This window comes from Suillus clintonianus, assembly GCF_016758775.1.
Source record: "Suillus clintonianus strain FC179 chromosome Unknown DEU56scaffold_60, whole genome shotgun sequence".
Taxonomy (NCBI): domain Eukaryota; kingdom Fungi; phylum Basidiomycota; class Agaricomycetes; order Boletales; family Suillaceae; genus Suillus; species Suillus clintonianus.
The window spans coordinates 178,278-203,916 of record NW_024539284.1 but is presented as its reverse complement, the minus strand read 5'-3'; the positions used below and the strand labels follow the sequence as shown (position 1 = coordinate 203,916).

General features: G+C 47.1%; 7 protein-coding genes across 7 annotated transcripts; 6 read left to right on the top strand and 1 right to left on the bottom strand.

Annotated features, from left to right (window-relative positions):
- Positions 1-313: 313 nt before the first annotated feature.
- Positions 314-1,837, top strand: DEU56DRAFT_740807 (uncharacterized protein; the record flags this gene model as incomplete). Its single annotated transcript, XM_041348841.1, has 7 exons — positions 314-615; positions 673-781; positions 838-1,028; positions 1,075-1,213; positions 1,261-1,389; positions 1,511-1,665; positions 1,717-1,837. The coding sequence occupies 7 exons, from the start codon at positions 314-316 to the stop codon at positions 1,835-1,837; spliced, it is 1,146 nt and encodes a 381-aa protein (XP_041206224.1).
- Positions 1,838-2,754: 917 nt separating this feature from the next.
- On the top strand, positions 2,755-3,850 carry DEU56DRAFT_757939 (uncharacterized protein; the record flags this gene model as incomplete). Its single annotated transcript, XM_041350189.1, has 6 exons — positions 2,755-2,785; positions 2,864-2,953; positions 2,976-3,007; positions 3,181-3,217; positions 3,385-3,566; positions 3,731-3,850. The coding sequence occupies 6 exons, from the start codon at positions 2,755-2,757 to the stop codon at positions 3,848-3,850; spliced, it is 492 nt and encodes a 163-aa protein (XP_041206223.1).
- Positions 3,851-12,906: 9,056 nt separating this feature from the next.
- Positions 12,907-14,602, top strand: DEU56DRAFT_757938 (uncharacterized protein; the record flags this gene model as incomplete). Its single annotated transcript, XM_041350188.1, has 5 exons — positions 12,907-13,270; positions 13,322-13,380; positions 13,431-13,510; positions 13,563-14,163; positions 14,222-14,602. The coding sequence occupies 5 exons, from the start codon at positions 12,907-12,909 to the stop codon at positions 14,600-14,602; spliced, it is 1,485 nt and encodes a 494-aa protein (XP_041206222.1).
- Positions 14,603-15,218: 616 nt separating this feature from the next.
- Positions 15,219-17,392, bottom strand: DEU56DRAFT_955995 (uncharacterized protein; the record flags this gene model as incomplete). The annotated part of the gene is made up of 13 exons (XM_041359234.1): positions 15,219-15,305; positions 15,404-15,478; positions 15,526-15,653; positions 15,737-15,820; positions 15,878-16,185; positions 16,279-16,376; positions 16,430-16,498; positions 16,563-16,595; positions 16,752-16,769; positions 16,841-16,909; positions 16,969-17,015; positions 17,072-17,214; positions 17,337-17,392. 13 exons carry the CDS (start codon positions 17,390-17,392, stop codon positions 15,219-15,221), a joined length of 1,215 nt encoding a protein of 404 aa, XP_041206221.1.
- Positions 17,393-17,720: 328 nt separating this feature from the next.
- Positions 17,721-18,613, top strand: DEU56DRAFT_914893 (uncharacterized protein; the record flags this gene model as incomplete). The annotated part of the gene is made up of 3 exons (XM_041357682.1): positions 17,721-17,805; positions 17,874-18,035; positions 18,111-18,613. 3 exons carry the CDS (start codon positions 17,721-17,723, stop codon positions 18,611-18,613), a joined length of 750 nt encoding a protein of 249 aa, XP_041206220.1.
- Positions 18,614-19,712: 1,099 nt separating this feature from the next.
- DEU56DRAFT_914892 (uncharacterized protein) lies at positions 19,713-21,327 on the top strand (the record flags this gene model as incomplete). The annotated part of the gene is made up of 8 exons (XM_041357681.1): positions 19,713-19,924; positions 19,984-20,115; positions 20,164-20,272; positions 20,321-20,511; positions 20,560-20,698; positions 20,753-20,944; positions 20,996-21,150; positions 21,207-21,327. The coding sequence occupies 8 exons, from the start codon at positions 19,713-19,715 to the stop codon at positions 21,325-21,327; spliced, it is 1,251 nt and encodes a 416-aa protein (XP_041206219.1).
- A 2,456-nt stretch (positions 21,328-23,783) lies between these two features.
- DEU56DRAFT_757935 (uncharacterized protein) lies at positions 23,784-24,657 on the top strand (the record flags this gene model as incomplete). Its single annotated transcript, XM_041350187.1, has 6 exons — positions 23,784-23,899; positions 23,954-23,990; positions 24,078-24,188; positions 24,220-24,345; positions 24,447-24,560; positions 24,613-24,657. The coding sequence occupies 6 exons, from the start codon at positions 23,784-23,786 to the stop codon at positions 24,655-24,657; spliced, it is 549 nt and encodes a 182-aa protein (XP_041206218.1).
- Between the last annotated feature and the right edge of the window lie 982 nt (positions 24,658-25,639).

The following is a 25,639-nucleotide window of genomic DNA, read 5'->3' as shown; positions in this document are numbered from 1 at the left end:
GTCCATTTTGAGTCACCAACAGGAGCAAGCGAAGCCTTATCGATATATCATAGGCCCAGTTCGCAACTTTGAGAGATGCGGGTCTGCGCTCCTGCTTAAACGGTCATACCCGCAGGGACAACGGTATAAAGCAGGCGCTGGTTTATTCTTCCTTCCATCGTCCTCCATCACCTCCCACCCCTCACCTGCTCTCCCAAAGCATATATTACTGCCCTCCTTTCTCCCTTCTTCCATGTCGCGACGTGAGGACAGCATGTCATCCTCCGGCACCAACTGGCAGCAGGATGGCCGCGGCAGTCAGCAGCCCCCAGAAATGCCCCAAGCAGAGGCAGAGGCAGAGTCAGGGTTTGTGCAGGCTCGGCAGAGACGGAGAATTGCCGAGCTGGAGGGAAAGGTAGAGAATCTGGAGTCGGGGCGTGCGGTGAAAGAAAGGTATGCCTCCCGACTGCCTGCACTAAACCCACCTTACTCACTATTTGTTAGGCAAACTAATTACCATCTAGCTCAGGGAAGGGCCGTCAGGCGTGTCATCACTCTGTTCGACGGTATAGAGGATCTGGTCGCTGAAAACGACAGAAGGTATGAGGATGGTGGCGATGAGGACGCTACTCTAGAGTAAGCACCTTTGCCTTTAGCTTTCCACTACGAGCGCACTCATTGGTGTCTATATAGTCAGGACCGGCTGCAAACAGGGTACATTGCTTTAGTGAGTGCCTTGCCGTGGTTTTTGAAGAAGGCCACAGAAATGGGGCACGATGACTATGCCTGCATGTTAAAAACGGTGTGTGCTGTTATTTGAGTCAACCGCTGGCTTTATAACGCTGAGCATTCTTTTAGCTTAGGCAGGGGGCCGATGGCGCTCGGGCAGACGATACGGAAAAACTCAAAACTCTAGTTTCCAACTGGGTCAATCTCGAACTCAATCCAACCCCCCCGGTTGATCCTGACGATAAACACTGCCGCGGGTTTATCAATGACGCATGCGGCAAGTTACTATGCCCTGCTGAACTTAACTGGAGCAATCCATTGTAGGTGGTGGACACAGTATCTTGCGCAACTCTAACTCGTTACCAGAGTGAAGGCAGGGATTCGAGATAGATCGGAGGGCTATGTTGTGACAGAACTGTCCTTTCCGGCATTTGTGTTTGAAAAGTACACCGCCAACCCTGACAATCTGGAGGAAGGTTTATTCAAGGGAAAAATTCTGATACAGGTTCGTGAGTCTCAAGCTCCGCAGCCACCACTTCACCCTGTTTGCAGGCCTACAAGGCTGTGTTCACGTCTCCCTCCTCAGCAAAGCACATTGAGGGTGATGGCGATGGCGCAGACATCATCGAGAACAACCGACGGGCTAAAAGTGCATTCTCGCGAGCCAAAGTCAAAAAACACGTCGCGCAGATTATCAGGATGAATAAAGTTACTCCTCGCTCAATTGCCTACATCGCGTGTCAGGTAAGTCATGCTGCAAAAGCTCCCTGCAATCACTTATGAACGACGGCTGCACTGACAGGTGCGATTTGCGCTTTCTTCCATTACCTCATGGCGGTCAGTGGATGGCGACTTCGACTATATCCAGTTCTGGAAGACCATTGTGGACTTCTTCGAAATGGCCCCCGGTCGAGAAGCGCAGCGCAGGGTCAACCGACTCCTGGAGTGGTGGACGAGGTAGAGTACTCTATGCCCTCAATGAACCTCCACTGACAGGCTGGCAATTAGAAAGGTTTTTGGAAGGAATCGTCGTGAGGAGCTTAGCGGCGCAGCGAAGGCCAACCTGTCTGTGAACGCACTTGCAAGGCAGCGGGCGCAGCTAGATGACGCTTCTTTCGATTCTAGCTAGAAATCTGCCTCCATCGTACTGTACTGTCCTATTATCAAGTAGCTCTACTATCCGCCAGCCACATTTGAATTTGAATAACTGAAGACACCTCATCACGCTGCTATTATGTTGCTCTTAAGATGTCTATAACTTTGCCGGACGACAACAGTATTGTTAGCATAATGAATCCGCGCACTCGTGGTCGATGGGCTGAATGCAGGACGTATAGCGCAAGTATGGTCAGCTTCGTATTTTCAAGCATTCCCGCCAATGGTACAATTCGATATCCAGTTCGTGAACCTGTGTACTCGTGTCTGATGGGCCGAATGTAGCAAGTATAGCGCAAATATGGTCAGCTTCGTATTTTCAAGCATCCCCGCCAATGGTACAATTCGAGCTCCAGTTCGTGAACCTGTGTACTCGTGGTCGATGGGCTGAATGCAGGACGTATAGCGCAAGTATGGTCAGCTTCGTATTTTCAAGCATCCCCGCCAATGGTACAATTCGATATCCAGTTCGTGAACCTGTGTACTCGTGTCTGATGGGCCGAATGTAGCAAGTATAGCGCAAGTATGGTCAGCTTCGTATTTTCAAGCATCCCCGCCAATGGTACAATTCGAGCTTCAGTTCGTGAACCTGTGTACTCGTGGTCGATGGGCTGAATGCAGGACGTATAGCACAAGCATGGTCAGCTCCGTACTCGTGTCGGATGGGCTGAATGCAGGAAGTATAGCACGAGCATGATCAGCTCCATATTTTCTAATCATCGAGCTAACCACAGGACAAGGTGTATGGACTGCGGGATCAACACAATTGAAATAGATTGTCGCGTGATGATAACGTTGTCGTTCGATCGAGAACCTAAAGCACCGAGGTCCCAAAGGGCTGCATAAAGAATTTCTTGTGTGGCGCGCCAACACACACGATTGTCGCGAACCATGACACGATATACATTATGTTCGTTGAATGGTAAGCGATGTACTCGGGGTGGTCGATGACCCAATGCCATCAAGTCCCGAGCTAAGGGACTATACCATAATGATACAGCGTCCGCGCAAGGCCACAACCTTTTGGGACATTATCCAAAGGGAACCTACAACCTGCAGTTATTAGATAAACGCAGGAGCCCTGAGCCAAGTACTAAACCATAATGATACAGCACCCATGCCAAGCGTGAACACGCTCCGGCTGGTGCGCAAAGGTATGTCTTTTTCGCACAGATTCCCAATTGCAATATTGCAGATGCATTCTTTCACTTTCTGAAGAAGATGGCGTCAAGATTTGAAGTAGGAGTCACATCAGTTGATCATCGCTCGCTTGAACATATCATCCGTCTCTGTGAAGATGCTGACCTTCACACTTAGCTTCGACGATATGGAACATACTTCCGACACGGTGGTAGTGAGTCATCCAGCTCAACTATCAGCGTTTGCTCCACCTTCCCTTGAAGTTTGAGTTTGAGCGATGTAAGGGTCACTTGGAAGAGGCTGCATACGGTTCTTGGCTTCGAAGTCGCGAACGTGACTTCTTGAAGTTGCGTCTATGATTCATTCTGGCTCCACCTTTAGCTTTGCCCGACATCAATTTGGTCTCGCTCACTTGGTGGACAGTTGTCGTTCGCTGGAAGATTGTGTCTTTTCCTCTTGGCCCCGAAATCGCGAACCTTAACTTCGACGTGGCGGTTGTTGATGTCTCTAGATCGATCATTAACTGTTGCTCCACCTTGTCGCTAAGTTTGAGGTGGAGTAATGTGAGTGTTTTTCCCTGATCACAAAACTGTGTAAGAAAATCAGCAACTCTACTGTCCTATGTAAGGTCAAATATGACCATGTGACGATCGATGGCAGAATTTTGCTGATGCTTGTGATTGTCTACTATATATTGCTATCTATCTCATTCTAATCTGTCCACCAGTTCTCTGATGGACCCGGAGGAGTACTAGTCGGTACAACAGTGCGGTCAGAAATAATAGGAGCGACGATTACTGTGCGACCTGCGAAGACACTGATCCAAGGATCAAAGACTAAGCTGTAACTTCAATCTTTTTAGGATGTGTCCTGAAGTTGTGAAACGATGTTTTGACGTTGTCTGTCCAAAGGAGATGACGAGTTCTTGATGAACTAGGCAGTGAAACGACCAAGCTCTACCACTTACCGCGGAGTGATAAAAACTGCAAGGTAAGAGCTACCTGAGATTGAATGGATGGATGTTGGTGAAATGCAGTTGAACGACGACTGAGCGCGAGGTCGCACGCAGAAGGGCACGAGACTGCAGTGTGTCCAGTGCCAGCAGCCCAGCACCTCAGGCAGCACTTTTCGGTGCCTGTAGACAGCTGTAGACTCTAGAGGGTCTAAGAGACCCAGTTTCTATGTTGGCGGCAATTGCATCAGTGAACGTGTGACTCCTTGACATTGTGGCTGTGGCAACTATAGAAGGATTTAATCATGCTCCCACCAAATATGACCATGTATACTACGAGAAATTTGATTTGCTCATACATAGCCATAGACTGTTGTTATTGTAAATAAACATGAGGAGTTGACGACAAAATTGTGAGATGCCGCCATCGCAGCTAGCAACGAACGGGAGTGCGCTTGTATTGATGTTGTCGAGTGTTTTCACTTACCACAATTTATGCTTCGAGTTACAATATCATTCAAGGTATTTCGAAGAACATTAACTTTGGCACGAACCAAGAAATATATATTTGCCTGGCATTGGAAGACAAAATTGCGAGATGCCGCCATCGCAGCTAGCAACGAACGGGAGTGCGCTTGTATTGATGTTGTCGAGTGTTTTCACTTACCACAATTTACGTTTCGAGTTACAATATCATTCAAGGTATTTCGAAGAACATTAACTTTGGCACGAACCAAGAAATATATATTTGCCTGGCATTGGGAGACAAAATTGTGAGATGCCGCCATCGCAGCGAGCAACGAACGGGAGTGCGCTTGTATTGATATTGTCGAGTGTTCTCACTTACGACAATTTACGTTTCGAGTTACAATATCATTCAAGGTATTCCGAAGAACAGTGACGTTTGGCACGAGTCAACATATATATATATGCCTGACATTTCGAGACAGAATTATGATACCCCGCCATCGTAGTTAGTAACGAACGGGAGCGCGCTCGTGTCGATGTTGTCGAGTGTTCTCACTTACGATAATTTATGTTTCGAGTTACAATATCATTCAAGGTATTCCGAAGAATAGTGACGTTTGGCACGAGTCAACATATAATATTTGCCTGACATTTCGAGACAGAATTATGATACCCCGCCATCGCAGCTGGCGAGGGACAGGAGCGCACACGCATCACCATTGAAGATCATCTTCACTTACAATTGTCTGTATTTCCTATCACAAGATAATTCAACACATTCTGCAGAACAAGTCGCATTAGCAAGGGTCAACATAGATAGGTTCGGGACAAATTGTAATACACTGCCATCGCAGCTGGCAAGGGACTCGGACTGGGGCGCACATGTACATTCACCTGGAACATGCCGTGGCCATACTATGTACATCATGATTGTGGTATCTTATTTTCATTAATAATAACAGATGCTTCCGAGTCTACCGTGACTACTAGTCGCGGCAGTAAACGCCGCAATACTTGCTATTGTACTCTCTTCCTCTACCATTATCCCAGATCATATAGTGTATAGGAATACTACATGACGCCCGGGCCGACTCCGAGTCGCGGCATACGCAGTTCGCTACCATGACTAGTAGCAGATGCGAAGGTGCGGAGGTGCGGAAGGGAGCACGTTCAAGTTCGGGTAGGACAGACTCACCGTACTATGAGGTCGAGCCCACCCAGGACGATCACCTGCGCTTCGGAGAATTGCTATTCACTGGCTTGTCCACACGAGCCTGAGACTCGAACAGTGGCGCGAAGGCAGCTCGCATGTATTTTGCAACCTGTACATACTGAGATTGATATCAGCAAAGCGATTTCAAACTGACTTGCGGTATTTTGATAATGCACCTGAGGAGATGTGTTGAAACGGCTATAAGCATTATGATTGAAAGGGACAGTAGTAGGCGAGTTCCCTGAGAACAACTCCGACGCAAGGGCACACTCAGGCTAGCACACGAGCGGCACAGCAGAAAGCCCGGCACCCAAAAGAATAACCGCAAGGTTTGAACTGCGCTGTGTTGTTCACATCAGTGCAAATAAACCGTGACAGGATCGATGACAATCCATCAAGATGAATCTATATGAAAATTCATGCGCACCCTTCCTAGTACTAGTAGTAGTACTACCTGCCACCATCATGATTGTGCTCAGCTCGGATCACTAGTACTTCCCCCTTGAGATATTCCAAGTGTAAACAGCCCCACTGAGTCCTCTCCATTCAGATGTGTCTCGCGCTGTTTATGATCAAGCGCGGAAGAGAGTAATTACTAGAAAGACGCAGCGTCTCGGTGAGTCAAAAATGTCCTGCGACATAATCCAAACGCCGCCGCATGGCAGCTTTCAAGTTGGTGATGCCAGTGGTCCAGCCAGTGGTAGTAGTACCCAGGCCTGCGGTACTGTGACTAGTCACGGCGTGACTCGGACAAGCCCGATGATGATGATGATGATGATCTCAAGCTAAAATGATTAGAGCAGTCACGAAATGATAGAGTCGAATATTAAGTGAGAGCAGCCCCAGAGGCCGCTGGGCTGGGATGGGTGGGGGACAGCTGGAGAATACCGTCGCCAACGGTGAATAAGAGCAAGAGCAAGGGGCAAGGGAACCCCACTGGAACAATGTCAAATTCAGAATACCATCAAATGCCAACAAGAATGACCGAGGTAACGTAGAATCGAGGTGGTCGTCAATTGTAACACCTTATATAAGCTAATAGTATTGCATATGTCACGGTCACGGTAGCACAACTCGAAATAAGCACACAATATCGGTAAAAGCTACTTTGTACAACCGTATTCAGCGAACAAGTCTGTGTTAAGAAGCGAAAAAAAGTCCAACCGGCAACGGAGAGCGAAGACCTAATAATGATGACACCCCTAGCCCAAACACGACGTCAACCACGCAGGCTTGTAATCAGGCATGACAAAGGCGGCCTTCTCAATTTTGACAGCCCAATCATCTGCCTCTCATTGATAAAGTTTGGCAAGTTGAGTGTACTGGCGCACTCAGTGTCGCGCCGCGGCATAACTTGCACAAACTGCATCAATGGTGTACCGAGTGAATAACTCGGTTTGCTCTTTATCTGCATGAATATCGATTTCGTCCAGTGTCATCTTTGAAAATCTTGGTCAGTACTTGCGCTTGGCACCTTGAAGTGAAGAGAAATAACTGCATACCAAATATGACTGCATCTCTCGAGGGTCCTTTGGGAAAATGGGTGGTTTATGTGCAGCGCCGACACAAGTTGAATCGGAAGACTCTGAGAGAGGCGACGATACGGAAGACTCTGAGGAAGGCGACGATGGTGTTGGTTTTGACATCTTAAAAATTCGAGTGGTATTATGAACCGTCAAATCAAGTCTATCAATTTATTAGTATACCTATACTGCACATTCAATCGGAGCTATGAGGGTTTTCAAATGTTCCAGAATAGGGAATTTCCCTTTTTAGTATGATAGACTAGTATGTAAGACCGTGAGTCTGTGACAGTATATGACTCGATGTTGAATTTAGTCTATCCGTACTATGATATCGATATCCGTGTGAAGTCTGTTGACCACGGATTCCTGCTCAGGCTATACTGGTCGAACGAATGCGTATCTCTCGACCGATCTGGGTCTGCCTGTGTTCTGTTTTTATTCTCGTCATGATCCTACGCTGCAGCAATACAACAACAGGTTGCTCATGGGCAAAAGATACAGATTCTCGTGGACTTTCCAGACATCGCGCTACTTGCAAGCACTACCAGAAGGCAAGTACATTAGCTAACAATAAAAGGCGGGAGCGAGCAAAAGATTCGGTCAGATCATCACACAAATTGACGCCACACCGCGATCAGCAGCCTCACGCTAGTCACAATAATATTACTGTAAGTGTTTTACATATGTCATTTGAGAACTGCGGTCATGTAGACTGACATATCAGACCTTGCCGCTTGAACCGATACGGTTCACCAAAGACCGCCGCTTAAAACCTATAGCGCGTTGCGAAACTTATGCGTTTACTGGCAACCCTGACTCAGAGGGCCAGCTACCCACTACCAAGTGTATCAACCCTGACGCGAGTGACGCGCGTATCGGTTCAACATCAGCTTCTACAATATCACAAGACTTAGATTTCTCAATGGGGGAGGATATGATCGCCGAAGGACACCATAATATTCCAGGTATGCGGCACCTTCACAATTTTTGTCTATTGAGTTGCTACTTCTAGTGCTCATGAATCACCAGCAGCCCCATATCAGCGACGCATACCAAGGAATTTGGACGATATTATCCCTGATGATGAAGACATTATTCCTTCGAATATTCCTGGGGTTGTTCCGCCTCTTGTTCCACCGGATCGCAGAATCCGAAAGGTCCTATTGACGCTACGCGACACACTCCAAACAGCGTTTAACATGTTCGGACTCTCTCGACAATATCCTCGGCGCCCGTCGTTCGAACCCGATAACTTCGTTCCGTCTTCGCTGCTAGCACAATCCTCACCCAGACCTATCGAAATCAACAACACTCAAGGACCCGCTCCGTCTCGCGGGGTCTCTGAACCGCCGCCGTACCCCTTCCCAAATATGACCATCTATCGTCTCATGACGTGGATGAATTCTGGGAGTCATCGGAAGTCGCAGACGGAAGTAATGCGTCTCGTTCAAGATGTAATTCAAGTCGAGGATTTCAACCCGAAGGACCTGGACGGGTTTTCAGTTAGGAGGAGTATGCACGCACTGGACCATCATACTACAGGCAAGGAGTCTGCTGCTTTCCCCGACGATTGGGTAGCGACAGATGTCATCATTGACATCTTTACGAAGTCGAAGGACGATCAGTCTGAACCCTTCAGCGTTCGGGGATTTCATTATCGACCGCTCGTAGCAGTCATCCGTTCTGCATTTGCCGACATACAAGCCAACACTTTCCACCTGTTCCCTTTCAAACACTTGTGGAAGGATCCCCTCGACAACCAAGAACAGCGTGTGTTCGATGAGCTCTATACATCTGACTCTTGGCTACAAGCTCAGGATGACCTGCAGCGACAGCCAAAAGAACCTGGTTGCGCACTCGAACGTGTTATCGCGGGGCTCATGTTTTTTTCAGATGCAACTCACCTTGCAAATTTCGGAACGGCTAAGGCCTGGCCTCTTTACCTATACTTTGGAAATCTGAGTAAGTACGCGCGCTCATCCCCCACATCTGGTGCGTGTCATCTAGTAGGATTTTTACCTTCGGTATGCCAATAACCTCCCGTGCTGTGTGACCCTATTTGATGTTTATTTTGTTCAGCTTCCGGATTGCATCAAGGACATTTTGAGCAGCCTACCTCGCATATCAAAAACCGGCATCGCGGCCCTACAGACACATTGCCGACGAGAGTTGTTCCAGGGATGTTGGAGCATTTTGCTGGATGATGATTTTATTCACGCATATTGCCACGGACTTGTGCTCCGGTGTCCGGATGGAATATTAAGGAGGGTCTTTCCGCGAATCTTCACGTATTCGGCCGATTACCCAGAAAAGTGCGCTTTTTTTTTCTTCATCTTCGTTCTTCGCTGAAATATCAATCACTATTTCAGGGTTTTGATTGCGACAATAAAAGACATGGGCTTTTGCCCGTGTCCGCGCTGTCTCGTTCCAAAAGCCTTGTTTGATCTTTTAGGCCTCTTCAGGGATATGCGAGATCGTGTGGCAAGCCTTAGAGCTTACCCTCTTGCGAAGGTAAATGAAGCCCGCGATTTCATATATAGATTGGGAAATACCGTCGACGGCTCGAAAGTACAGGCGACACTCGGGCAAGGGTCGTGGGTGCCCACCATGGTAAGTCTGACTTCGTAATGAACTATTTATCGGTACCTAATAATTCTCGACAAGAATGCGTTTGTACACAAACTCGGCCCCCTAGGATTCGATTCGTTTCGCATACTCGTCGTCGATTCTATGCATGAATGTGAGCTAGGCACATGGAAGGCACTATTCACGCATCTCATCCGCCTACTTTACGCACTTCCTGGGGGTGAAGGCCTGGTTTCACTGCTCGATAAGAGGTACATTATACACTATTTTCCTTCCTTGTATCAAACTGATGGTGTTCAACTTAGATTTCGCCAGGTTCCACCATACGACAACGGTGTTATTCGCAGATTTGCGAATAATACATCGGACATGAAAAAGCTTGCCGCACGAGACTTTGAAGATATTCTGCAGGTTCATCTTGTTGCTTGACGTATTGTAGTACGACATTGACTCATGTATAATCCTAGTGTGCTTTACCGGTCTTCGAAGGACTTTTCCCAGGAGACCACGATGTCATTGTACAGACACTGCTGTATAGGTTTGCGCACTGGCACGCTCTTGCGAAACTCAGGGTGCATACTGAAAGCACCTTATCGGCTTTAGATAAGACATTTAAGAGGCTCTCCCATCAGCTGTGCAAGTTCCGCGATTTTACGTGTGCTGTTTTCAACACAGCAGAGCTACCAAAAGAACGGGCTGCTCGCGAGCGCAAGGCTGTGGGTGGACGCTCATGTCCCCGCAATCCGGACACTGGGGGTAGCGGCCGAAAGGCTAAGAAATTCAACATGAATACTTATAAATTCCATGCCATGGGGGATGACGTGCGATCAATCCGGCTCTTTGGGACTACAGACTCATTTACCACTCAAATTGTATGTAAATCTCTGTCATTTTTGTCAACTCGATCTGATTTAATACCAGGGAGAGTTGGCGCATAGAGCGTTGAAGGCATTCTATCCTTTGACCAACAAACGAGACATCCCATCTCAACTCACTACACATGAACGTCGCCAACGCGTCCTTCGGCGCGTAGAAGAATCCAAACAAAGTTCATGTCCTAGCACGGATGCAGCGATCGACGTGCCAGTTGAATTTAACCTGAAACGCCATCACTATATACCGACGCTTAGTCGCAACCATCCATTGGATATTTTTGGGTTTCTTCGCCAGCACGATAATGATCCAGCTGTATCAGTAGGTGCCTCTGTCATCGAGGTTCGTATTATTACTCACGATAACTCGTAGGGATTCTTACCCAAACTCAAAGACCACATACTATATCGCCTCCGAGAGTTAGACGTCAGTTATTGCGACCATATGTTCACAGATGACGAACGCAACTCGGTCGTCATCACAGACAACAAGATTTACTCGGTTCAAGCGATGCAGGTATGTTGCATATATTATCAGCTTTGCTAGGATGTAATTCTCGAATTTCACAGGTACATTACACAACTTACGACTTTCGATGAGAGTACAATATCATCAATCCTCGGACTCATCCAGATGTTATGGTCCTATCAGGGGAGACAAAACCGCAACATCCATTCTGGTATGCCCGCGTTCTGGGCATCTACTATATGGATGTATGCTTCAACACTGAAGGTTCGGTAAAGATGCACCAAGTCGAAGTTCTCTACGTTCAATGGCTGGCACCCTTGATCGGCCACAAGTCAGGGATTCACTGCGCTCGACTTCCGAAGGTCGCCTTCGTTGAAGAGTCTGATCGCGACACTTTTGGGTTCTTAGATCCACGCCAGGTCATCCGAAGCGCACATTTAATTCCGGTTTTTGTTTCTGGGCGCGGAACAACGTCCCTTCGCCATGGTAAGTCCTTCGCATGTCAAGGTGGAGAATTAGATGATTGGGAAGCCCATTACGTTGGCATGTAAGTTCAATACCCTATTCTCATTTTTCTTACTCTAGCTGATGATTACTCAGATTCGCCGATCGAGACATGTTTATGCGGTACACTCAATATGGAATCGGCCATCCTACCGTCCTGCGGGAAATAACAAGAGATTGTGTCAACGAGGAGTTAGCAGACAGCCCAGACTCGGACTCGGACTCGGAGGACTGCGAGAATGTTGAAAATATGGACTACGAGAGCGATGATATCCCACAATGCGAAGGTAAGGAGGGTGAAAGCGAAATTGATGAAGACAAAGACGACCAGGTGGAATGCGAGGACGAGGACGAGGACGAGGAGGACAAGGAGGACGAGGAGGTGGAAGTGGAAGAGGAACATTTATCTTTCTGAATATGCTACTAGTCCTCTTGATGGTTTGTTTCTGCGTCTTGTTATTTTTCTGTACCTTTTCTCTCACGCGTGCTCTCTTCACTTTCATTCTACGACTCGTTGGCTGTGTAGCAGGTACTTGGATTTCACTTGAGACTACAATAATATCCTTTCAGACTGTGTCAACGTACTAAAGCGCCGTGTTCTCGTGTGTACAGGGTAAGGTCATCCTTCCCTTCATTCCAGGAATTGCTGTGAACACGCGTCATCAGCGAGACGATGGCGCCATCGGACCTCACCAAGAGAAAACATTGACAAGCGATGGCAAGCTTCCGACGAAAGTTCAATACTAGTAGTCGGGCCCAATGATTTCTTCAAGAGTCACGGTAATCACTGATCCTACTAGCAGTGGTGTTTACTTTCTCCTTTCCTGCTAGTTAATAACTACTTACTACTAGTGCTAATTGTACCTTCCCGGACTTGGGAGTCCACCGTGACACGCTCAACCTTGAGTATTCTGAATTAACGGAACACCGTGACTACTAGTATACTACATCACGATCCCCGACTCACCAGAGGCTTTCAAGTTGGCGAGACGGTAGAACCGGTTTTTTCACTTTCAAGTTTGTACCAGGTTCGTAAATCTTCCAAATCAGCGCGAACTGAATGCGCGATATTACTAGTACAGTGTACAACAAGCCGACTACAGCCAATTCGCCAACTTGAACTGTTCATGTTGACAGCTTCACTACCTGACCACCCCTATTAAACAACTAACCCTAAATCAAGAGTCCACTTTTGGAACCCCAACCTTAGCTATGGCATTTCCCGAATGACTGATCGTTTCTTATCACGGAACATCTATCTTGATTCTGACGCTGACCTCTCTGTCATACACCCACAGCTCCATCGCACAGCTATGTCTACTGTTTCTATGACTAGCACAGACTCTACACCCGAACCCTACAGACGCTATCAAACTAGACACAACTCTACTCTGCAAGCACCAACAACACCTCGAACTCATCCTGTGAAGGCCACTGGGGGTGTTCAAAAGTCCAATTTGACTCTAAAGCCACTTGCACCAGTTTTACAACTAAGTAAAACTGGGGCTACAGCAGGCCCAAAGACATCTGAAATCCCTCTCCAAGAGGTTCACCAGGACATCCTGAATTCAGTCAAGTTACGGGCCTCTGTGGATACTACTATCAGTCTGAATCCTTTGTTTGATGATGATGATGATAGTCTCCAGCGGTTTCTTCGTTATCATCAGCTTACATCAAGTAGGTTTCATGAGAAGAAAGGAATTGACTTATTCTAATCAATATTTGAAGATGGGCGAAACATTTTGAAAGAATTAACTAAACTACCTCCAGAGACGGGCCGCATCATGGTATGTACTAGTCAATTGAATGGAGGATTCTATGCTTACCAAATATTCAGGAATTCCACGATGTTGGCGCGCGGGAATATGAAGTAATAGAAGAGGTGCTAGGACAAACGGGCCGGGTATCCAAGCCCAGGTGCGTGAAATAAACCTGCCTTCCGCTTTAGTCAATATACTAATGGGGCCAGGCTGACTTACGATTACGAAAAGCACTCCCTCCTTGTCGAGATGCCCAGTGCCATCCATGAAGCACCTTTCGATTGTTTGAAGGAATCCCTAGGAGTTGCCATGTCATTACTTCCTTACGAACACGATCTGATCTATTTGATGATCCACATGAACTCATCGCTCTCCGTCAACCGTAAATCGGTGACGCCTGACATCTGTATCACGGTCACAGCAGCAAAGGGACCAACCCAAACCATGTTAGTTCCGTTCATTGGGGAGTGCGCGTGCTCCGAGGACAAGGACCATGCCATCCTTAAACTAAAAAACACCATCGCTGCTCATCCTCACGCCAAGATGGCCGTCCTGAGCCTAGTTCACGAAGCGCAACCTTACAGCAGTCCCGACGATGATTCTTTTGCATCGGAGACCTTTTCCAAACTCAAAGAACCACTCCCGCTTGAAGAGTTCATCACCGAACGCCTCCCGCCATGCATGCCCATCACTGTCGCGGATCATAGCTGTTGTTACATTAGTTCAGTCGAGTTTTTCGTTTGGGTTCGGGGAGACGATGAAGACATTATCGACCTTGATAACGACGACGCTGATCATATGGCACATGGGGTAAAATTTTTACATTATCAAACGAAGTATCCTACTGAAGTATCCGATCTTGATACAGACGTTATTGCCCCACATCAAGATGGACGCCGTCAAAGCTATGTTGACGCGGGGAGTAGGGAAGATCAGAGATAGCTTCGTCTCATTCTCCAAACAGCTTAACCCCGAGATTGACTGTACCGAACTCGAGGAAGCCGTCATCACGCTTCCCACCAGGTGGAATGACTACGTCATAGCGTTGAATAACGGTGCGGATGTTACCGCCTGGAGGAGGTATCAGACTTGGCACGAAGACGTTATTAGTGACCTCAAGAAGGACCCCTCGTACGTACCACCCTCAAACGCAGGAGAAGCGTCGGGCAGCTCGCATGAACGCTCCAAGCGCAAGCGCAAGCGCACGAGCACGTCACTTCCCCCTCACAAATCGAAACGTGCCTTGTAGTAATAGGCTTTGCACTGTAGATTCCGGTCATTTTTCGCGTTTCCGCATGAACATTGCGTGGATTTACGTTTTTCACTGAAGTCATTCACATTTCCTGTTCGCTACTCATGCATCATGTACAGCTTTGGATTCTACTACGTATAACAGCATCGTACTAGTATCATCGATTTCGTAATAGAATAAAGACCGCCAGCGTTTTTCGTCAAATGCGTGTACGCTCAAGTATCGATAGGGGTGATAATCGATTAGATTATCGAATGCGATCGATCAGACATCACGTGTTTGTTTTCATAGAGCTTGCCGCAGGCACGCCCCGGGTGTGTGTTTCATCATACCGGAAATTCATACCCTTATCATATAGTACATAATTGACACGGATAAGATCTTTCTCGCACATTCCAGTGGAATAGACAACCGAGGATTGTAGAGCCAATTCGTCTTCGGCTTCGCAATCAGCACCGAATACACCAAGGTCCTGTCGTCGCTAACAGCTTGAATGAATTCCACGTGTCATAAATATATGTATGCTGTATGACCTTCGGCCACGTATACCTATCGATCGATTCCCTTTTTATGTAAAGTAATGCGATTTGAGAACAATTTGAGAAACATATATTCAACGGTGTATGTAGACGTAAAAATTGAGGTCACAGTGCGAGGGAATCGTCCTCAAGGTGTTCAGGAGAACAAAGACTACAAACACCTGATAAAAATATTATACATATCTCATTATCACCGCCCATTGACTGTGGCAGTCGAGTCCCTCTGTAGTAAGCCCGATGGGCCAGGTACAGGACGTACTTTTGGAGAAGGAGGTCTCTTATTCTGATGGTCTGGAATTTTCTCAATCTCCGCCGCATGCCAAGCCTTGAGGTTCTACAACCATCAAAGCTTAATTCCGGGAAAATCAAAATGGGACCGACCTTTTTGCACCAGGCCCTGTGAATTCTTGCCATGCTGATAGTCATCTCCCTTAAATCGGCTACTTTCTGACGCTGGAAGCGATCTGGGTCGGCCTGGATCGTCGAGCTCGAATACTTGAGATCCTGTACTGAGAGGTGCAGCGCATCTTCAAGCTAAAGTGAAATGCAGTCGGTTTCGCGATAAGCGACAGGGTAAATGGTGAAGATATACCTGTGAGATGGATAGTCTTCCGCGTCTTGCTGATGCTGTATCCGTTTAGAGCAGGGCCAAGTTCTGAGTAATCCTGAGCATTTTCTAACGTTACAAAATATCATTAGTAGTTCATTTGTCGATTGATGATGTCGGTCGCACCTGACCATCGTTTCAAGGTCCTCCGAGTGACCTTCTCCATCGGTCCACTGAGATGGCTTGCGAATTTGTTGGTAAATATCTCGGAGTCTACGGACCGCTGATCAGGGTTTCTCAATGGGTGTGTTGCTGATGGATTTGGAAGTGCGGCATAAGCAGAGGCGGCGCTCCAATCTGTCGGGTTATGCGAAGGTGCTTTGAGAATGTTCCTCGGAAGGAGGGACAAAGGAGGTGAATGAACTTCACAGACCCAAGATACCTCGCCGCCGAGAAAACGATGGAATCCATGCTCGTTCGACAAGCTGGGGTGCCTAGCTGCAATGCGGTTCAGGAACGTCTGCAACATCCGCTTCCGCCGTGCGATCATCGCAGTCGTGGCATAGTAACCAATAGTACTTGTTTACTTTGATGGAATTGGTGGAATGATGATGGTCGGATACAGCTTCTCGAGGCTTGACCTCAGGGACTCGAATTCCGAGTACCAATGTCTCGCTTCCGCAATCTATCCCGTAAGGTTGGGAGGGTGCACCCAATTGAGAAGTGAGTTGTACTTACGCCTGCACGAATAATGTAGGTAATATAGGGCGTGTTCGAGTTCAAAGACGTCTTCTGCACATCCGTTATCTTATCATGTGAGTTCCTTGTTAGCGAGCTGCTCTAGGCATCAGCAACTGGAAGAGCCACGCACAAGAATCTCGAGGTCCTCCCCAGAATGCAGCCACTGATCCCGTCCACAGCAAAAGTCACTCTTGTGTTTTGTCATTGTCCGTGGATGCCTGTTGGTTCCAGAGGAAGGAAATGGACAACTCGGTGTTGGGCTTGTCGGTGAGAGCGCTCAAGCGGGATGGTGGGTAGAAGAAGGCACAGATATGTTCACCTTTGGTGTGGATCGTATCTGCGCGAAATGAGCATCTTGGAGCAACAAACAGATAGAATTGCCCACCGTAATTTGCTACCTTTTCTTACCTTGGTATCGACATGCTTCTTGGCCTTATTTTCCGGATCCTGGGCTGTGACCTCGTTTTCTGGATCAAACTCCACAAACGGCAAAGTCAGAGTGAATGATGAGTGGCCGTGGTGTAGCACTTGCCTACAGGTGCAGCGTCCTCAAGCTGAGCAATCTGTTCCACATGAAAGATGCCTGTTTGAGCAAAATTTTCAGTTTCTCGTAAATGTAGTCCATAGCCATTAACTCACGCTGCATGAATGAATGGACAAGGCCCAGCACGGTTGTCAATATGAGTGTTGTTATGTAATTGTTGCGGGAAGTCTTCTTGTTTTGAGCCAAGGATCTGTCATGTGACAAAGCTATGGTGGGTAGGTCCATTAATATTAGATTACTAGTATGTCTTGCATGTCACGGTAAAGAAGACAAAGTTTAATTTCAAATTCGCGGAGTCTTGTCACAAACAATATGTCACAAGCGTGGAAGAAGTTCTGGACCGGAGTTTGACAAGCTTACCATGAGTAGTACTCAGTGGTAACCGTCACAAGATCTCCAACACTCCCTGCGGCCATTGTCTGAGTCCTACTCGTAGTACTCACTTCCGAATACCGGCCATCATGCGACTGAACTCAAATGTCAGTCAGTATCCTACTGTCACGGTGCGCTATCATGAAATCAGCATGGTGACACTGTCTACTAACTAAGTAAGCCACTCCGAGTTCAACTCGATGCCCCGTCAGTGACCCAGACTTCAAGTTAAACTTGGTGGACTCAGTACTGTCACGGTGACAGGGTGCTGCGTGACTGGCTGCGTTGAAGTCACCGTGACACTCAATCATGTCAGGGTATCGGAGTCCTCATGGCCCACAGTGCGGCTGTTACCGCAGATAGTATTTAGTCATGAGGCTTCATGCTCGACTCGAGTCAAGCCTCCACTCGTGGGACTCGTTCTTACTGTCTTGCCAGTCCAAACTACGATGGGTAGGTATTTTTTTGTCATTCAATGGCAGGAATATATTGATTGACCACCTTCTGATCTCATAGTACTAGTAGGCTCAAAGCCAATTGAATTGAAGTATTACCGGTTTTATGGAAAATCCCGTCCTCTCCAAGAACAGGTCCAGGGGATCACCAGGATTGGCCGCTTTGTTCACCACCAGTTTCCAGATCCCGCCGAGACTAAGCCAGTCACTGGCCGTCGTGGCCGTGGTGGATGTAAGTGCAATTTTTTTTGGGGTTTCAAGCGAGCGCAAGCTTACTATTCGCTGTCGCCACCGTGGTCATTTGCAGTCTTCAACGAGCCTGACAGTCCCGAGATGGACAGCACCGCCGTGACAGGTTCAGGCCACCGTGACATTGACCAATCTGGCATGCTGGCCGAGTCCCCCAACCTGCCCCCGCACCCCACCACGACTTCTTCGTCAGACAACGCAACCCACACTCATCACAATTCCGCGGAACAGCAGGAGTCAGAGGGTGTAACTGTACATGATGAAGACATGTATACCATGGGCAGAATCTCGCCATTGAACTTAGATATAGACCACGAGGCGGCTATGATGAAGGGAAATTCTCGCTCGGGAACTACCTTCGTCATGGCAAATGGCATGGAGGTCGTCCCAGACGAAATTGATGACGATTGGTATCATGCCTCGCAAGCTGTTACTGCGGCGGTGGCGGCGGCTTCCCAACTTCAATTCGCAGCGGAATCTAACTCGGATTCGGAATCAGTACTAATGGCCACTGCCGCGATGGACAGTTACATAGATTGGCCCGAGGAAGACTCAGAGTAGTTTCAGATCTTTGTTGTAGCTACTACCTGGCCGTCATGTATAGGCTCATCATGATCGCGTTATGCATCGTTTGCTCTCACACATTTTTTACTCGTCGGTCACGGTGACCTGGTGGCAATCACGCCTCCTTAACTTCCATAGCTTTTTATGGTAAGTACCTTATTAGGTTAGTCTCTTTACTCGGCAGACACCGTCGCTTCTGAAGCGTTGAACGTAAACTGTCAGACCTTGTCACATTCACCGCTGAAGTTGTTTGATGGATCGATATCGGATATCTGGTGCTATAGCTCAATCGCGAACACCCGGATGTCATGAACGTACGAGTCATATTCCCATCCCATTTCCGTCCTGGTCCACCATGACTGTCTCAAGAACAGGCCGAACGTTGGTGGAGATGGTCCTGCTCTTGGTCCAGCGATTAGTACTAGTAGGAAAAGTGTACGTGACAACCTCTTGGGACAGGTGCGCTGACGCTTTGATAGTACATCCGAGTCTGGCTATGCGATCTTTTGTACCATTCTCTGTTCTTGACGAACATATAGTACAATATTCTTCACGCAAGATGTTTGTCATCATTTTGATCAACGGTACGCCCATTTATTAGTACTTCCACTCGATATCCTCGCCTGACTCTGATGCGCTCAACGCCATATCTTACCAATTGCCGCCTGCTGAAACTCCTGGAAGATGCTCTCGACGTGGACATATCACCTTACCGTGAGTCGGTGACTATCATATGCTATACGGCTGACTGGTGACGATGAAAACAGCCACGACAAAACCGTTTGTCCCCCTTGAGCTGCTTGCAGACTTGGGGCTTTCGGGCCCTTCCGAAAAGTTGTTTGCGACTGCTTTGCGCACTGACATTTATGGTAATGACTTTTTTAGGAAGTGCTTGCGAACCTCAATATAAGGCGGGACGTTTTCAAGTTGTAAGTTGCTATCAATTCACTCTTTTCTCCCAGCTCACTTTACCTCGTTCTTTCGCTCCACCTTCATTTACCTTCCCTCTACCCTCCCCCCCCCCTCCCCCCTCATCCCCCCTCCCCTCGCCGAGGCCTTCCTTTACTAGTACTACCTCATTTCACTCTACCCCGGGATGACATCCGTCACCTCTACTAATCATAGCCTTTCCGAGCCAGCCGGGGCTTCGTCTGATGATGAGGCGGGTGATTCAAGAGTTCAGTCTACGGAAAACCCAGATCCGTCTCAGGCTATACCCACCTCTTCCAAGGCAAGGGCTAAACGTCGAATTGCTGCCTTAGAAGACGAGCTCGCAATGATGCGGCAAGAGAAAGGAGGAAAGAAGAGGTAGTATGCTGTGTTTTTCACCACGCTTGCACTAGTATTTAATTATTATTATTTTGCAGAAAGACAACCTTCTACATCTCACAAGGCAGGGCAATTCGTCGACTCATTGTTCTTTACCAAACCATGCAAGACTTAATCACCGAGAACGATCGCAGATACGAGTTCCACTCGTCGGTGCAATCAACTACGGAGTAAGTCGTTGATTTTTTGTATACGGTCATTCTAATTCTACGACACAGGCAAAATCGCTCACAAAAAGGTTATGTCGAATTAACACGGGTGCTACCGTGGTTGCACGAAAAGCTCAGTGACCTTGATGACGAGGATTCGGCGGATATGTTGAAGAAGGTGTGTAGTTTTGAATACATTTAATGCTGCACACTAATTATCTTGTAGCTCAAGAAAGGAGCGGATGCAGCTCGCGGTGATGATACCTCCAGTCTCAAGGAGCTGGTCGCTACTTGGGTTAATCAGGAGTTTCGTCCGTCTCCTCTGATCAAGCCAAATGACAAGTATTTGCGCGGCTTTGCGAATGATATCTGTGGGAAGTTGCTCTGCCCTGCTGAGTGGGATTGGGATAAAAACAGGTGAGTGTCAACCCCTCTCGACTGTCACAATCATTGATGCTGGTCCAGTGTCAAGGCTGGCATTCGCGACAGAACGTCGGAATATATCATATCCGAGAATTCTTGGCCGTTGCTTGTATACGAGAAATATCAATATAACAGCGACGACGTAGAGGAAGGTTTCCTGAAGTCGAAGCTCCTAGTTCTTGTTAGCGGTTTGGTCACATCATATTCGTATACGGTTTCACTCATTACATTCCAGGCTTTCAAAGCAGTCTTTACATCACCTTCCTCTGCGAGGGAAGCTGACGGAGATGGAGACGGAGCTGACATTCTTGAAAATAACAGGCGCGCGCACCGGAAATCTGAACATACGAAGGTTAAGACATGTGTCGCCTCAATCATCAACATGAAGAAAGTCATGCCTCGTGCTATTGCATATGTTGTTTGTCAGGTGAGAAAATCTTATCATTTTCATGTTCAGAATCTAATATTTAAGCGGCAGGTTCGTTTCGCTTTATCAAGCGTCTCATCATGGCGCACCGTGGACGGGGATTTCGACTATGAAGTGTTTTGGAATAACATCGTGGATTACTTCGAAGTTCTCCCTGGCCCTGTCGCGAAACGCAAGGTGGATAAACTTCTCGAATGGTGGAACAGGTAAATACATTATCGCGTCTTCAGATGATGATTAGATAACTGACATTGTTGTGTAGGAAAATTTTTGGAACTAATCACCGCGAGGACCTAACACTGGAGGTCGTGTCCCACATGTCCGTCAACGCACTGGCTGAACAGAGGAAGAGGTTGGAGGACGCCGTTTTTGACTCTGATTAATAAATTGATCTTCCCCTTCTCGCCGCTGTCCCTTGTCTGTTACCGCTCTTCCATTTGCCCATTAATTCATTAGTCTATTCCACAATACTAATACATTAGCTTTATATTCACGTCTTCGAAGCATAGTTGCAAATATCACGAGTTACACCATTGAATTGCTGTTTGAGATTGCAAGTGAACTAAGGGACAATTGTCAGTTGTATTTCAAACTGTCGCACATACTAATCGCTACTGAATTTTGCGTAACGTGCGATGCTGCCAACTGACAAGGAAATTTCCCAATTATCTTACCATAGCGAAGACTGGGCCAACGGAAAAATGCTATGTGACCCCACAATCGGCCATGAAAAGGTCTCTTACTATAATGCCCTTCGTCGAGGAGGTCATCCGTAGTCTCTGACTGGAGAGGCTCGATTGGCAGTCTAAAATCTCGTACCATTCAACATGCCCGCTACTAGTGAATTTATCACAATGTACATTGCTGCCCAAGCGACAAGGAGATTTACTAACTATACGATCGTAGTGATGACTGCGCAAACGAAAATATGCTACATGCCTTCGCGATCAACCATCAGAAGTTTTTGAACTACAATCATCTTCGTCAATGAGGTCGTTCACGGTCTCTGACTGGAGGGGGTCAATCGACAGTCCGAAATCTAGTGCCACAATATGCTGACTGTTACTAGACTTAGTACAATGTAAAATATTGCCCGAGCGACAAGGAAATTCTCACTTTATATGACCATAGTACAAATGGCGCCGAAAAAGATATGTTGCGTGCATGTGCGATCAAAATGTGAAAGTCATCTAAATGTAATGCCCTCAGCCGAGGAAGTCAATAGCATCCTGGAACTAAATAAGTTGAGGTGACATACCCAAAGAAGAGAGGTGCATCGGGTGGGTGAAGAAACTGTGGCGAACATTGAACTGTGAAAATACAGTTCAGTAGATAGCGGAATCGGCGCAAAACATTCCAGACCTGGTATTACCTGTTCTCGTGATCGGCATTTGTAACTTGTCCAAAATGTCACGTGTCTGAGCAACAACCCAATGTGAGAGCTAAATTTGAAAATAGACGTACTTTGTGATCTGCCTGAAACTCTGCGATCCTGTTCTTCAGTGTTCACGCCATGAAACATCGTGTGCCCGCCGATTTGTTCGATTTGGAACGCCAGTGGCACGTATTATTTGTCTTTGCTAAAGTTGATCAGGATGCTCGGACTTGATCCGCAAAAGCAATTTGCGAATCAAGTATGATTATGTTAATTCCCAGAGGCTTTGCTGGTAGAAGAATTTTACCGTAGTGTGTAGAGTCTGACACTTAGTTGAAAGTCCTAGACAGCATCGCAATATCTCATTCAATATAGCACTTGAGACTATCAGTTTTTGAAGGTCAAGCTGTGCTGTGAATGGGAGAATCAGACATCACAGGCCAGGCGATTTAAAACTTCAAGTGTCATATTAAAGCTGCACTCGGTCATGCAAGACGAGATTTTATGGTTTTCAGCATTGCGCAAGTGAATCACACCCATGTGAGTGGGGACCTTGGTGCTTTGTCTTGATAATTGTGATCTAAATTTCACTTCATTGGCTTGTGTCGCATCTTCCATTCGTAGACCAGTGCACACATAAACCAGCGCATCGAGGGTAAAACAGCATGGCTGGTTGACTTTAAAATTCATGTGACCTTCACAAAGTAAAGTAAACCCCCCCACCAGATTTACGGAAATTATTGTGATTGTTAGCTATATATAATCAATTATGACATTCCATTTTGTTCATCTGTTCACTGATGTGCAACTACTATCATTCTGGGTAATCTGCAACATTTTCAGCAAATCTTTTGTAGCTCCTCGACCACTTCATATTATCTTCCACGAATTTAGAGCGTTATAGATTCGTACTACCTCTATATAATTCTGATTTTTGCTCGTTTTTAAGAAGTTGTGGTGTGGTGTCGGATGAAAGCCGAGAAAATTCAGGGTCTGACCAGTGCTAATTTGCAAAATATGGTCACGTCGTGTCACACCTCGGCACAGCACCGGCACCGTCAACTTTGACTTTCCGCAGCTCTCGATCTGTTGGTTAAGTACAAGTTCGTAAAGCACAGCAGGAATATTTGGTTGAACATAAGATAGATCTATACAAAGAGCTTTGACGGCACGGGCAGACCTTCTGTTTTCAAGTATGTACGGCCGTCACCCGTCGCTTATGCCGGTGAACACCGGTGACTTGACTGCGTCATTCGATCATCTTGACAATCAAACGTGTCGATATTGCACAAACATTCTTTGAAAGGCCTCTGCCGCACACATGCTGGTTCGCGGTTGCCTGCTGGCCCGCTTCGAAATTCTCCCTAGCATTCTTTCAAATATAAGGCTCATGATCTCCAGTTAAAAACACGATGTCTTCTGCAAGTGGCCTGTGACAACCCAAGGAAACGAACAAAGGCAGAAATGGTTTTCGCGAGACACATTTCTCTCGACTTCGCCCACCCAGACGACTTGGCTATTAGCAGACACCGCTTTGCTCAGTACGTCCTTGCGTCCAAGGGGTTTTATAACGGTCCTTCGTAAGTTTTGTTCTTACCTGGTCTATGTCAGTTCCAGGTGCTGATGTTTTGCAGGTTGGAAGAACTTAAAGCCACTTGTAAAGCACCGCCGGTAGAGACGCAAGCAATTGTTGATGAAATGATAAAGGAACTGAAGAGACAGCATTAAGAAGATATTAAGCTTCTCACTGCGTTCTAGGCTGCAGAGCACCGCCAGGAAGTCCTTGACAGGTACAATTGTATCGACGACTCAATAACGGGAGTGGATCCGGAAGACCAGACCCAGGTTGATTATCTTGCTGCTCTCAATGTACGCTTTCATTTGTTTGTAATCCGACGAGTCTGCCGATGCTCTAAAGGAGCTGTACAACGACACGCGGCCTATGAAGCGCTTCCAGCACGATATGGACGACGCCCTGTCTCAGATCCGCTACAACTACCTCAAATCCCGCTCCTCACTCAGCGCCGTCAATTGAAAATGCGAGAATCTCACATTCGAAGGCAGCGTGATGCGCAGTTTCCGCAGAGTATCGAAGAGTACCACAGTGTCTAGGAATGCGATACTTAGCTGCGTATCGCACGGTTCCTCATGCCTTCGGTTTCTGAGCAGGAGAAGATGATGGAGACTTATGGATGGGCATGGAAAGCAGTGCAGTCACCGATCTCGAAGTTCAAGACGAACGTAAGCTTTACTTCCGATGTGCAAGAACGCTGACGCTGATGTTACTTTGCAGGAAGGATTCAATAATGAGATATTGGAGTCAGTCAAAGATGCATAAGCTTCGGATCCTCGGCATCGGCCAACAGCGACTCCTGGACGGCAGACGTAACTTGGACTATCGTCGTATCACGATGGAGAAGAGATTGCCCTGCGTCTTTGTCTGATTCACTCGATGAAAACGCAAATTCTACATTCCATTTTTTCGAACCTTGCCTTACGGGCGAATCATCCAGGCAGAATAGATACAAGGTCATTGATTGATTTTTCGACAATAAGACGATGGACGCTTGGTGGGTTGGTCGGGGCATGTTTGTACATGTTGAAAAGTGAGGCTTTTACCAAATGCGGAACTCCACTCTAATCACATCTTCCCCAGACAATCAAAGGAAGATAGTAATTCCGTTGAATTACAGTAAGGTCAACCTTATTTGCTCTGGCAAGGTTCACTCAGGGACTTGTGTTTTGAAATAGCAGATGTCGAATTTCCCACTGATGAACACGTACGGTGGACTCATCAACGCAACACCGCCACTATTGGGCATGATTGACCGGGCAGTGAATTTACTCCCGGTCCACATCCCGAGTATCCGCATTCCCCTCTGCATCTGCTGTTTGACTTGGGTGGCTAAGATACAAACCACTCACGCCGAACCCGCACTCCCGATTTTGACTGTGATCCCAGAAGAACATCACATACAGCGACGTATATGTAATGAAACTATAAGCTTGGTCCAAGCTACTGGTATCGTATGCACCAGGAGACAGTGATCGTGAGCTCAGTACTATAAGTACAATTAGCGTAACACGTGCAACAATATATATGAAACAGCAGGGAGCGAAGAAACATGAGCGGTCCAGGGTTCTGCGACCACTGTGCAAAAACTTGATGCAAACCTGTCTGCTAGTAGGTTGCCTGGTCCCCTCGTGTTCGGCATTCGCTGAATGCACATCTCTTGCTTTCCCCAGTACTTCCCAACTCGTCGTCTCAACAGTGTACTACTAGTGACCCGCGGGCACCCGTGGGTAGCCTCGAGAATTGG